Here is a 15,191-nt window from a genome sequence, read left to right on the forward strand (position 1 = left end):
AAGGATTGGGGTCGGCTTGGGCCTGAGTCTGACTCGGGAGTCCCAACTGAGCCAGTGTCCCAATCCCGGGTTTCAGCACCATAATGTAAGAATGGTGTCACTCAGGGAACCATGAGGAGGCAGCGAGCAGACAAAAAGAAGTTTATTGAGGGAAATTAGCAAGCAGGGAGGAACCCGTGCTGTGAATGGCCCAACTCCAGGGTCCTAGGGAAGGGGGAGGCTGTTTTATAGGGGGAAGAAAAAAGAAACTATTGAAATCAGTCATTTTATCTTGCACCTGTGAGTCTGAGGGCTGATCAAGGCCAAACGGAGCTTGGGTTGATGCACCCCACTATCATGGGAAACTCCCAGGTAGCTGCAAGCAGGTGGGGGAGGGGGGATGGCGTGGGAACCGAAGCGGTCAGGTATGTTGTGAAAAAGCTCCTCGAGGAATTCTGATGCATAGCCCCAGTTAAATACTGATTTAGAATAAGGGTGGTAAATGGACTTGCTCTGTTTCTTGCTGACAGAAACTTACACCTGACCACTGTAACATAATAGTGGCATACCTAAGATATCCTGTATTTAAAAATGTATTATCAGAATAGTTTTTTCAATACTCTCTCCCCAGATTTGCCAAATGTTAACATTTTACAGCATTTGCTCTGTCATTCTTTCTGCTATATCTTTTGTACATGTATGTGTATTATATGTGCATTCGAGTACAATGTTTTCCTTGAAGTATTTGAAAGTACTCTTCAGTGTGAATTCCTTAAACACAAAGATATTCTCTTATATAACTATAGTATATTTATCAAAATTGAGATACTAACATTGATATAATACTATTATTTAAATTGCTGACGTTATTTAAATTGCTGACCATATTCATATTCTTCAGTTGACTCACTAATGTCCCAATAAATGTGGTTTTTATAGCTATCAATGTATTCCTATAAACCTGACTATCACTGAATAAATTCAGTGTTTGATTGTACCTAACTTTTACTCAGTAATAAAAGCTCTATTATTCTTGCCACCATCAACACTAAAGTCAGGTTGACCTCAAAATTCTCTTATGATAGTGCCATCAGCTAGGAGGAGGTAAGTACCAACTACTAATGAAAGTGGAGTATATGTTCCTGAACAATTATTGAAGCATATATTTCTGAACAATTATTGTCACTACAGTAATAAATTATAACTGAAAAGATGTAAAATTTTGTGGTAAGAAAAGTATCTCCCTGAGAAATTATGGGGGGAAAAACCAGTATCAGTTTCTGAAGTTTAATACCCAAAAAGTCTTCATAATTCAGAAAATGATTGAATTTCCCTCTCAGGAGCAGAAAAGCCACACCATTAAACAAGAACCTAGGGAAGCATTTGTGATGCAACAATAAAAGTAGTTAGGAAAACAAGGATACCGCAGAATGTAATTGAAAAAATCAACTCTAAATTATGAAATGATTAAGGGGCCAAATGAAAATAATTCAACACAATGGATTTGGAGACTGGAACATTGAGATCTTACCTGAAAACGATAATTCTTAACGGGATAAGCAAAAGGAACGAATAACAGAAACTTTAATAAAGGCTATGCTCAAAGACATTCCTGAGAGTGTTAATTTTTTAAACTGCAAATAGAAAGTTTAGAGAGTTACCATACCATGAGGATTGGGAACACCAACTTTGGATTCTGTTAGGAAATAGGTCTGTGTTAAAATCTCATTTCAGTCACTTTTTTTTTAATCCCAATTCTTAATATTTTATTGTTTATGCTATTACAGTTGTCCCAATTTCCCCCCTTTGCCCCCTCCACCCAGCCCCCCCTTAGACAACCCCCGCATCATTGTCCATGTTCATGCGTCATGCGTATATGTGCTTTGGCTACTCCCTTCATCTTCTTTCATCCAGTCTCCACACCCCACTCCCCTCTTACAGCTGTTAGTCTGCTCCATGTTTCAGTCACTTAACTAGTTGAGAAGACCTTTCAACCTCTCTGCCATACTTTCCTCTCTGTCAGAAATGAAGAACATATTAGCAGTCTCAGAGTTGTTAGGAGCAGTTATGAAATCATATATATGGCATTTTATTCCATGCTTATTGCAATACCAAAGGTAGATGCCAAAGCATTTATTTATAAAACTTTGTCGACATAACACATACACACACACAGAGAACGATTAAATACCTAAAGTTGAAGGGCAGACATTTGAAGAATTAACAACAAGAAAATATCAGGTCTCTCAACTGTATTTGTGGTAATAAAATTATGGGTAAAACTAAAGAAAAATGACCTCCCAACTAAGCTAGTGCTCACAATGAATAGATTGTTGTAGATTTCCAGAGCCTATTTGACTTTGTAGATAGAAAGATATAACTCATCTCCAAACAACTCTTCAAGAATTGAATCAAACAGGCCCTGTATTAGCAAGCCTTGGGGAAAAAATGAATGATGAAAAAAATAGGTTGATTTAAAGTATATAAGTATGTTTAATAGGAAAATAATCCCAAGCTATGTTAAAGAATGGCAAGTGAGAAGGAGTGAAATTTTTTCCATTAAAGAAAAGGTGTGGAGGGAGAGGGATGTGACAGTGATGTGTATTTGTGCGTGTGTAACAAAAATTTTTAATGCTTTTTATGATAAGGTAATTAGTAGAATTAGGCTAAGTTCCAGTGGGTTAAATAAGACAGTGTTCTAAACATATTTTAAGAGGATTATTACATAAATGATTGTTCAGCACATTTATTGGATACCTTTATGGAATAATACAATCATGGTTTATACTGTCTTGGAACTTATAATTTGGACTTTATGATTTTGTGGGGAAGAAAAACATAGTACTAAGGGGAAACAAAGAATAAAAACAATAAAGAAGAAATAGAACATTTGTACCAGCAACATAAACAGGGTAAACACCTATAAAAATAAAAGCCTTAAGATTAAGAAATAAACACAATAATATATCATTAAAGACAAGCTAAAAACTTGAACAAAAAATAATAAGCTAGGTTAAACTGTATGGAGAAGATAATGGTAGCAGTTACATCATTAGCAAAAGGGTGAGAGAAGATTGCCATTCTGTAATAAAAGGCACAGCAAGGAATGAAGCAATGTTAAATTATGTTTCCCACCATAGCAATAAAATATACAAAGGAAAGTTTTCCATGTAAGGAGTAGAAAGGAAACTTCATTCCTTGAAGCGTATAAAGTGAGTTGTTGTTTTTGGTTTTTTTGGGGGGCGGGGGCGGTTAGTGTTTCCAAAGGCAAAGGTAATGTAGGTCAGGCAGACACACTAAGACTTCAAAACTTAGAACTGACTTACAGCTGTCACAGGGGAAGTGGAGGGGAATAGACTGGATGAAAGAAGGTCAAGGGATTAGCCAGAGAACATATGCATAGCCCATGGACACAGATAACAGTGCAGTGAGGGCCAGAGGGAGGGGAGAGGGGTCTGGGTGGAGGTGGGCAAAATAAGGGAAAATGAAGGACATCTGTAATTTTGTCAACAATAAAATAACTAAAAACGAATAAGAAAGAAAATCAGATTTGCAGAAAAATTGCAAGAATAACACGAAGAACCAGAATCAACAATTGTTAACCTTTTGCCAAATTTGCTTTATCATTTTTCTCTCTGTATCGCCCCAGCACACACACTATTTGAAAGTAACTTATTTCTCAAGGACAAGGATGTTTACGTTCATAACCACAGTGCAGTTATTAAATTCAGGAAAATTGATATAATTTCCTTTGTAATTACCACATTTATTCAAATTTTGCCATTTATCCCAATTTTGCTCTTTATAGCAATTTTTCCTTTCCAGTCTAGGATCCAATCTCAGATCATGCATGGCATTTAGTTTCATGTCATTTTAGTCTGAAATCTGGACTTTTTCTCATTCTGAAATCTCTGAACTCTTCATTTCCTCCTTCACTTTCAGCAGCTAACACCCTTCCTACTTTAATAGAAGAAACAAATAATTAGCAAGGAATTTTTTCTTTTTTTAACTCACCAACTTATTACTGTACCCATAGTCTGCATTTCTCTCTTGTTACAGTAAAGAATATATCCTTTCCCTTAGCTAATACCCATCCATCCACACCTGCTCTCAATTTTTGCCTCCCATGGTCTCAAGAACCTTACACCATTCATTATACTTCTATTACATCTATATCCCTTTCTTCTGTGCTGGATTCTACCCATAAGCTATTTGTCCCTTCAACAAATACGTTAAGAGTGTCTGCTATGTGTCTGGCTCTCTTCAAGGTACTGAGAATAAAGCCGTGGAGGAGAGAAATAAGGTCTCTACCTTCATGGAGCCTTCAAACATACCTCACATGTTGAAGAAAACACAACAGAAAATTTTTCCCAGTCCCACTTCCCCTTCAAGTATATTGTCTTTCTCCTCACCTTCATAGCCAAACTCAAAAAGATATATACACTTACACTTTCTCACCCTTCACCCACACTCCTCACCCCACTCTAGTCTGGCTTCTAGCCTGTTGCTGTGTTGAAGTAGCTCTTGCTAAAGTAATCTGTGACATCCGTGTTGAATATCTAGTGAGCATTTTAAGTCTCTATCTTTTGTAGCACTTAACACTACAACTATTACCTACTTCTTGAAACACTTCCCAAATAATCATGGAGAATGTGATTAAGAGAAGAAACTAAGTTGAGGCTCAGAGTTGAAATACATTGTCTAAAACCAGACAGCTAAATAAGTGGCAGAATCAGTACCTGAACTGAGGTTTGTATAAATCAGGGGCCTAGGCATTTTACAGTGTCTTGCTTTGATCCAAGATAGAAGTGATGGTATTTTGTTGGATCACAGTTGGGGTTGAGGAGGGAATGTTATTTATGAAAACAGGAAATTTAGGAAGCATAGGTTTGGTGATAGGGTAAGAGAGTTGAGTTATATCATACCCACACAATTAACTTACCTGAATTTTACCTATATATGGTTTGTGAAAGTAAAAGGGAAGTGACTCAAATAGTGCAGGCTATTTCATAAATTTCATGAAACTTGGCACTATTTTAAAGTTACTCCTCTATTCACTCTGTTGTCATTGTAACTGCATATTAAGGAGAAATATGCCAGTAGCTATGTTCATAATTTTGAGACCTGCTAAATTCTTTCATACAGAGTGAGGTGATAGACACAGCTATAAACAGTGATATAATGACTTAATTTATCACTAAAGTTGGTGGGTCAGATCTCCCATGACAGATATAGGTTGCAACTTTAAGCAGTTTTCTACAACCAATCATTTTAACAAAGTACATTTTTCCCGAACAAGTATTCTGTCCTAGGAGTTACAAGTCAATACTCCTTAGAATCATTATAAACAATTTTTGATATTATAATACATTTGTAATGCCTTACTTAGCAAACAGACTTAGATGGAAACTCTATTAGGACAACGTACAGAATAAGTGAAGACTAAACTGAAATTTTACTGTAATAAAATGGTTACTTCAGGGCTTATATATTTTTTTATATTTATTGATCTTGTTGAGAGAGAGAGGGAAGGAGAGAGAGAGAAAGTGAAACATTAATTTGTTCTAGTTATTTGTGTATTCATTGGTTGCTTCTTGTATGTGGCCCGGCTGGAGATCGAACCCACGACCTCGGCATATTGGGACGATGTTCTAACCAACTGAGCTACCCAGTCAGGGCTTCAGGGTTTGTATTTTTAAAAAATTTGTGTATATTTTCTCCCATTCTTTTAAAATTCTTTATTGCCTGGGATTTTGCAGTACTATATACATATGTTGTTAAAGTTACGTAGGTTTAAGAGTGTAGAATAAATGTAAGGTTCCTACTTCGCGGGGGCGTCTAGAACGTAATACCCACGATAAGTGAGGGAATACTGTATTTTAGTATTTATACATATTTTAAGGCTTTATAAACCCTTCCCACACACTTATAAACCGTTCCCAGGCCCTTGTTAACCTTTCCCACTCCCTTATTAAACTTTTCCACACTTTTATAAACACTACTTGTGTTCTTAAACATATTCTACACTCTTAAACCTACGTAACTTTAACAACATATGTATATAGTACTGCAAAATCCCGCGATATAGCAAAAAATCCGTGATAAATAATTAAATATAATAATTCAAAAAATCCCGCGTGATACAGTGAGGCCGCAATAAGTGAACCGCGATATAGAGAGGGACTACTGTACAGCCTGTGGTATTCAACTGATGAAATAGTGATCTGTTCTAATGCTGAAAGAAAAACTGGACAACACAGTTGCAGAATGTTCTCTTGGGTGGCACTAATTTAGACTAAACTGTATTTTATGGATTTGGCATTTAGGAGGTTAGTTAGAAGTAATGAAGATATCTGAGAAAATAACGTAAAGCAGGGTAAGGGGCATAGGGAGTGCCTGTGGGGTGGGGGTGAGGTTTACGTTTTAAGTAATATGATTAGGTCTCATGGAGAAGTTAACAGCTGAGCAAAAATGTGAAGGAAGTGAGGGAGTTAGCCATGCAAATATCTGGGTGAAGCATGTTCCAAGCAGAGAGGAATAGCCAGCGCAAAGACCCTGATGAGGAGTGTGCCTGGAGTATATGAGGAAAAGCAAGGAGGCCAGTGTGGCTGGAGCTGAATGACGAAGAATGAGAATGGTAGAAAATGAGAGCAGTGAAGTAGTGGGTGCACCAGGAAATATGTATGCCATTGTAGGCCACCATGGATTCTAACTTTCACTCTTAAGTGAGATTGTGAGCTATTGTAGAATTTGCAGCAGAGGCATTGCATGATCTGGCTTAACTTTGGAAAGGATCACTGGATACTGTGTTGAGAACAGACTACAGGGCTATTGCAGTGATCCAAGATAGAAGTGATGGTGGCTTTATTGAATCACGGTAGTAGCTGAGGTGGTGGTAAGAAGTAATCAAATTCTGATTATGTTTTGAAGATAGGACTAACAGGATGATGAATTAGTCATAGTGTATAAAAGAGGAATAAAAACAGTATGCAAGTTTTTTTAGCTTTAACCCTGGAAAGATGGAATTGCTGCTGATTAAGATGGGGAAGCTTTGGGAGGTATTAGATTTTGTGGGGGAAATCATGTGTTTGCTTTTGGACATATTGACTTTCAGATATCTGTTAGGCAAGTGATACATAGACTGGCATTGGTCTCTGAGCTATCTCTGATCAATGAGATAAGGAGCTTAATACTGTATATAAATCATCTATAACACTAGGCACATAGTGTTGCTTTTTTTCTTAAGACTATCAGTGAAGGAAACAGTGCATTAATTTGCATTCCAGCTCAAGCTTTTGTCTCTTTATGAACAGGTAACAAATAGTTCATGGACCTGCTATTGTGAGTAGCACTGAATTCAGCCAACCAAGTCAAATTGTCAGGTAGACAATTGATATACAATTCTGGAGTTTGGATTAGAAGTCTGGGACTAGAGTTTATTACATATGAGTTGAGAGTGGCTAGTGTAGAGATGAGGTATGAAGTCATGGAACTGGATGACATCCCCAAGGGAGTGAGTATCGCTAGAGAAGAGAAAAGGACTGAAGACTCAGTCCTTGGTATGCCAATAATTCAGGAGTGGAAAGAGGGGAAGGATCTAGCAAAAGAGACTGGACAAGATGAGCAAGGTAGTTAGGAGGATAGATAGGAAGAGTGGGAATGTGAGGCCAAGGAGGAAGCAATCAGGTAAGAGTAGATCATTGGTAATCTTGCCAAAAGTAATTTGGGTGGGATGGTATGGAAGAAATGGAATGGAAAGAATGCTTATGAGGGAACATCCATGATGGTGGAGCAGTAAGTGGAAGCTACACTAACCACCTCCCAGGACCAATCTGGAATTACAACTAAATTGTAGGGAAATCATCTGGAATAACCAACTGAACAATAGTGGGCGAGAACCCTTATAACCACAGACAGACAGAAGAAACTGGTTCACCACAACATGACTAGTACAGAGTGCAGAGGAGACACAAGAGGGCTGGCTGGGCTCCCACAGGTAGCAGATGAAGTGCTGAAGGAGGAAAATTTTAGTGGCTGGGAGTTTCCCTCCCCTTTTTATTTATGATGTAAATTTTACTTTCTTTCTCTCTCTGCCTTGTCTCTATTCCCTACTCTTATTATTGCTTCTCCCTCTACCCTCCGAATCATTTTTCTTTTAGTCATCTCATATTTGTTTTTCCTTTCTTATAATAGTCTTAATCTCTTTACACAGTTATTAATATTGGCTCATTTGCTGTTGATAGTGTAATTGTGGGTTGGAGTTATTTTTCCGGGTGTGGGTTTGTTTTCCTGGGCTGTTTGGTTTTGTACTGGCCGTATCTATACAACAGTATACAAGATGCAGTGGACAGAGTGACTCTTAGTCAGCCAGCTGGAGGGAAGAACCCACCAAAGTGACCCAACAACAACTAAAACCCAGTTGCAGCCAGAGAGCCCACATAAATGACATAAAGGATATCCAACAGCATCAAGTTCAGAAGATCAAGGAGACTGCACCACTGAATCCCACAGGTCTTTTACCATGGAAGGTCACACCTCAAGACAAGGAGTCAAAGAAGACCAATCTAGGAAACAAGCAAACAAGAAGAGTCCCCTAAAGTGGGGAGACAAAAGAACCCCCAAACAAAAGTAAAGGAGGAATCCCTAGAAAGTGCTAAATGAAATTGAGGAAAGCAAACTACCAGACATTGAGTTCAAAATAACCATTGTAAGGATGCTCAATGAGCTCAGTGAGAACTACAAAGAACTCTAGGGAGGCTACAAGGAACTTACAGCAAACTACACCAGCATGAAAAGGGACATAGAAACTATCAATAAGAGCCAGGAGGAAATGAATACAATATCTGAAATAAAGAATACACTAGAAGGAATTAAAAGCAGGTTAGATGAAAGAGAGGATTGCCTCAGTGAGTTGGGTGAGAAGATAGAAAAAGATTCCTAGACAGAGCAACAAAATGAAAAAATACTCGAATGAAGAGGGTTTAACGGAGCTGCATGACAATATTAAACAATAATATTCATATCACAGGGATAGGAGAAGAGAAGCAAGGAATAGAAACCCTGTTTGATGAGAGAAAAAGTCACACAAGCCCAGGAAGCACAGAGGGTCCCAATCAGGATGAATCCAAAGAGGACCACTCCAAGACACCTCATAATTAAAATGGTAAAATTTAAAGACAAGGAGAGAACCTTAAAGGCAGCAAGGGACAAACAGCTACTCAACAGAAACACGAGAACCCACAAGGGAATGGCAAGGAACAGTCCAAGTAATGGGAAGCAAAGGCCTGCAACAAAGACTACTCTACCCAGCAAGACTCTCATTTAAAATAGAAGGTGAAAAACAAGTTTCCCAGACCAACAAACAAACAAGCCCAAAAACGTTTAAAAAATACATCTTCACCAGACCAACATTGCAAGAGATGGTAAAGGGACTGCTCTAAGGAGATGATAGAGATAGAGAGGGAGAGAAAGAGAGAGAGAAAGAAACACAGGTACAAAGGGAAAAACTGGCAATGAATAAGTACCTATCAATAATAACCTTAAATATAAATGGATTAAATACTCCAATCAAAAGACATAGGGTAGCTGAGTGGATAAAAAAACATGATCCCGCATATATGCTGTCTTCAGGAAGCCCACCTCAGAACAAAAGATCTACACAGACAGAAAGTGAAAGGATGGAAAAATATTAACAAGCAAATGGACATGGGGGAAAAAAGCTGGAATAGCAATACATATATAAGATAAAATGATGCCTTCACAGACAAATTTTACCAAACAATTTGGGAAGAGCTGATTTCAATCTTTTCAACTATTCCAAAAAATTCAAGAAGAGGGAAGACTCCCAAATTCTTTCTATGAGGCCAGAATTATCCTAATTTGAAAACCAGGTAAAAACACAAAAGAAAGAAAATTACAGGCCAATATTGCTGATGAACATAGATGCTAATATCCTCAATAAAATATTGGCAAACCCAGTCCAGCAATACATTAAAAAGATCATACACCAGGATAAGTGGGTCTCATCCAGGGAGGCAAGGATGGTATAATATTCTTAAATCAATAAATGTAAAACACCATATAAGGAGAATGAAAGACAAAAATCACATGATCATATCAATAGATGCTGAAAAGCATTTGATAAAATCTAGCACCCATTTATGACAAAAACACTCAGCAGAGTGGTAATAAAGGGAGCATACCTAAACATAAAGTAGCCCATATATGAGAAACTTATAGCCATCTGCATACTCAATGGGCACAAACTAAAAGCTTTCCCCCTAAGATCAGGAACAAGGCAAGGGTGTCCATTTTCACCACTTTTATTCAACATAGTATTGGAAGTTCTAGCCTCAGCGATCAGACAAGAAAAGTAAATAAAAGACATCCAAATCAGAAAGGAGGAAGTAAAACCATCATCATTATCAAATGACATTGTAATGTACACAGAAAACTCTATAGGCTTCACCAGAAAACTACTCAACCTAATAAGTGAACTTGGCAAAAAAAAGCAGGATACAAAGTCAATATTCAGAAATCGAAGGCATTTTTGTACACCAACAATGAAATATCAGAAACAAAAACTAGGGGAAAAAAACATTTACTATAGCAACAAGAAAGATAAAGTACTATACCTAGGAATAAACTTAACCAAGGAGGTAAAAGACCTGTACTCAGAAAACTACAGAACACTGAAGAAAGAAATTAAGGAATATACAAATAAATGGAAGCACATACCATGTTCATGGATTGGAAGAATTAACATCATTAAAATGTCCATACCACCCAAAGTAATCTATAGATTCAGCACAGTCCTTTTAAAACAATGACATATTTTACAGATTTAGAACAAGTGTTTCAAAAATTTACATGGAACCCAAAATGATTCCCAGTAACCTCAGAAATCTTGAGAAGAACAAAGTAGGATGGATCACAAAACCTGATATCAAACTATATTACAAGGCCACTGTAATTTAGATACTCTGGTACTTGCATAAGAACAGACACCTCGATCAATGGAACAGAATAGAGATCCCAGAAATAAACCCAGGTCTCTACGGTCAATTAATATTTGACAAAGGGGTCGTCGTCGTCGTCGTCGTCGTCGTCGGCAGCCGTCCGTCTCGAGAGACGATGGTGTAGCTTCTTAAGAGTCTATCTGCACTGCTGAGAATGGCTGTGCAGTCCGACTCGGGAGTGACACGGTATCTGTCTCCTCCCGTGTTGAATCGACATCTTGCGATGACGCTGGAGTGTCCTCTCCAGTGAAGCTGAAGCTACAGAGCCTGGGCAGGGTGATATGGAGGGTCTGCTGTTGCCCATGCAGCAGACCCCCCCTCTCTTCGCAGCTGAAGGGTCCAAGGGAAAGACGGAGTCAATACAGCTTGGCTTCAGGTGCGCCGCAGGAGTTGCCGGTGTTGACTACAATGTCGAACCGCCTTAGGGACTCCGGCTCCGGATTTTCTGTCGGGGTTTACTCCCTTAGCCTTTCCCCTGAAGAGGTATGCCGCAAGGCAGCGGAGGTTTTTTGGAGTCAGAGTTTTCCTTCTCTGATGTGCCCTGACTGGAAGATCGAACCAGCGACACTTAGCTCGCAGGCCGACGCTCAATCCACTGAGCCAAACCAGCCAGGGGAAATATATATATATATACACACACATATATATATATATATATATTTTTTTTTTCCCTTCCTTTGAGCACTGTAGACCCCCTTCTCTTCCCCTTCCAGGCCTTGGGAGCAATAGTCTCGGACGGCAGGACCCATGCACACAGAACTCCAAGGGCTCCCCTGCTCCTGCACTATTACGGTGTTTCTTGTGACCTGGCGTTCGGACACCTGGGCTTGGGGCTGCCGAGTGGGTGCGTGAGACGTCTCCCTCTTCTTCCCTGCCTCGGTTTACTATCTGTCCTACCTAACAGAGCATTCCTCACACCCGCCGCTGGCGGCCACTGTTTCTACAGCCTGCCTTTTCCATGTCACACTGGCTTCTCTTAGTGATGGGCGTCGAGGATCAACGCCCGTGGTCTGGCTGCTTGCAGCGCGTCCCTTGTTAATGACAGCACCCTACCGCACGATGGCCCGCGGCTCTCAGGGCGCGCGCCCCGCAGCGACCGCACCGCAGGGCCCCCGGGTGCGCGCGCGAACCTGTCCCCTCTGACCCACCAGCGCAAAGGGGTCAGGAGCATAAAATGAGATAAAAATAGCCTCTTCAAGAAATAATATTGGGAGATCTGGACAGAGACATGCAAAAAAAAAAAAAAAAAAAAAAAGAAACTAGACCACCAACTTACACCATACACCAGGATAAACTCAAAATGGATAAAAGACTTAAACCATAAAAGTCCTAGAGGAAAACATAGGCAGGAAAATTTCAGATATCCCATGCAGCAATATTTTCAACGATATATTCTCTATGGCAAGGGATATAAAGGAAAGAATAAATGGGACTACGTCAAACTAAAAAGCTTCTGTACAGCTAAAGAACATAAAATGAAAAGGGAACATATTTGTCAATGATACTATGGACAAGGGTTTGATCTCCAAATATGTAAAGAACTCATATGACTCAACACCAAGAAGACAAACAATTCAGTTAAAAAATAGGCAAAGGACCTGAACAGACACTTCTCCAAGGAGGACATACAAAGGGCACATAGGCATGTGAAAGGATTCTCAACATCACTAGCCATCAGAGAGATGCAAATTAAAACCACAATGGGATACCACCTCACACCAGTTAGAATGGCCATCATCAACAAATCAACAAACAACAAGTGCTGGTGAGGATGTGGAGAAACGGGAACCCTACTACTGCACTGTTGGTGGGAATGCAAACTATTGCAGCCACTGTGGAAAACAGTATGGAATTTACTCAAATCTAAAAATGGAACTGCCTTTTGATCCAGCAATTCCACCTCTGAGATTATATCCAAAGAATCCTGAAACACCAATTCAAAAAGAATCTTTGCACCCCAATGTTCATAGCAGCACTATTTACAATAGCGAAGTGCTGGAAACAGCCTTAGTGCCCATCAGTAAAGGAGTGGATAAAACAACTGTGGGTACATTTACACAATGGAATACTGTGCAGCAGAAAGAAAGACGGAAGTGCTACCTTTTGTGACAGCATAGATGGAACCGGAGAGTATTATGCTTAGTGAAATAAGTCAGGAGGCAAAAGACCAATGCCATATGATCTCACCTATAAGAAGAACCTAATGAAAAAACAAACAAACACACAAACAAGAACCAGAGGTATGGAAACAAGGAACAGCTTGACAGCAAGCAGAGGAGTGGAGCAGGAGATGGGGGGAGGAGAAGGGTCTAGTCAAGGAACAGGTATAAATGACCCTTGGACATGGACCACAGGGGGGGGATTGACTGTTGGAGAGGGGTGGGCAGGGTAGGGGAGAGCAATGGTGAAAAGTTGGGACAACTCAAATAGAACAATTAAAAAAAGAAAATGCTGATGAAGTACCTTTGAATAGCTAGGTATTGTGCTAAAAAATCTTGCAGTTTTTAAAATACAAAACCCTGTGAGAGTAGGGATGATGTATATCCTTATTTAACTTATGAGGAAATAGGCTTAGAGGTATTAAACTTTTTACCAAGGTCATATAGTAGTACAGAGATTGTTTATAGAGTGCTTTTTATTTTCAGCAACAGTTTCAGTCAGTGTTTCCTTCATATTCATTGCTAGGTACTGTTTGTCTCACTCTTTACTTAGAAAGACATTGGGGAGAAGTCCCAATCAAGATCAAAGGTATAAGGGCAAAAGAATATTTAAGAACATATTGTCAAGCAAAGTGAGAATAAGTCACTGGACCAAACCATGCACTGCAGCGTTTTGTTATAATACTTGATCTTTTATATCCTTCATTGGTCTGAAGACTTCAGATCTTTATATTTTTCCTCTGTTCAGTCCTTGCTAACCTTTTAACTAATCATTTCAAATGTTGTTATTTGGTGTCTGTTTACAATTTTCTTTTCAAAAATTGCATAAGCATATTGTGAGATTTTGTTTCTACTCCTTGGAATGTTGGATTTAATTCTATTGCAATCACTTTTATACAGTGGTTTCCTCTATAAGAATTTCCTCTGTAGTAGTTCTACACTTCCATTCTTTAGTATCAAGTCTAATATATTCACTTCCCTAGAAGCTGTCAATGAAAAGCTTTATTTTAGGAAATCTTTTTGTTTCCTTCCAATATTTTCCTTTCTTTGAGTCCCCTGGAAGAAATTATCAAGTTTTGGGGGCTAACTGAAGTTTTCCATTGTTCTCTTTCTATGCTACATTCCATAGCAGGGCTAATGTTGGACTAGGAGGTCTAGAGTTATTAATAAGTTTTCTTATTTAATTGCAGACCTCCCATAGTATTTCTCTAACCTAGTAAAATATTTATACTTTGACAATCATATTGTCCTGATATCTTTTTTTTTTGCCTATAGAATCTGAATCCTGCAAGAATTATATACCACTGTTATCTTAATATCATCATGTATATGAGACAGTTTATTGACAGCAGATTTTTATTTTTATTTACAGATGTTCGCACTCAAGCCATGTACCAGATGATGGATCAAGGCTTTGTAGGACTTATTTTTTCCTGTTTCATAGAAGATAAAAACACAAAGGTATAGTGCGCACACATATGCACATGTGTCTCATGTGTATGTGTTTATACACATGCAGAATAGAGAAAAATCTTTTTGCAATTTTAATAGGGTGGCCAGAGAAGGTTTCAATGAGAGAGGTCATTGAGTCAGGACCTGAAGAAAGTGAGGGAGCAAGTCTTGTGTATTTCTTGGGGGAAGTGTTCCAGGCAGAGGAAATAGCCAGTGCAAAGACCCTGAGGTGAGTGTGTCATGTTCAAGAGACATCAAGGAAGCCAGTGTGGCTGCAGCAGAGTGAGGAAGATTGTGACCATATGTCCCAGCTTGCCTCTGTTAGTCCCAGTTTTACCCCATTATCTCAGTCTCCTATTCAGTTAATTCACTTCTTGGAAGTGTCCTGGTTTGTATAATAACTCATTTGGTCATGCTACATGGAGGTATGAAGGTAACTGGGGCCAGATCTTGTAAGGCCTTGACTTTGACTCTGAGTTGAGAAGCCACTAGAGCAGCGATTTTCAACCTTTTTCATCTCATGGTACACATAAACTAATTACTAAAATCCTGCAGCACACCACAAAATATACTTTTTGCTGAT

The 15,191-nt window shown here is 38.9% G+C and overlaps 1 protein-coding gene across 5 annotated transcripts in view; it reads left to right on the forward strand.

Moving 5' to 3' along the window:
• BRCC3 (BRCA1/BRCA2-containing complex subunit 3) overlaps window positions 1-15,191 on the forward strand; it is an 87,735-nt gene that overhangs the window by 33,026 nt on the left and 39,518 nt on the right. For all 5 annotated transcript variants that reach the window (XM_090265000.1, XM_090264998.1, XM_090265001.1 and 2 more), the window contains one exon: window positions 14,529-14,617. In XM_090265000.1, the coding sequence (XP_090121126.1) occupies window positions 14,529-14,617 (89 nt within the window). The remainder of the gene's footprint in view (window positions 1-14,528; window positions 14,618-15,191) is intronic.

Source organism: Furipterus horrens, unplaced genomic scaffold (assembly GCF_987537825.1).
Source record: "Furipterus horrens unplaced genomic scaffold, mFurHor1.1.pri manual_scaffold_17, whole genome shotgun sequence".
NCBI classification, from domain to species: Eukaryota; Metazoa; Chordata; class Mammalia; order Chiroptera; family Furipteridae; genus Furipterus; species Furipterus horrens.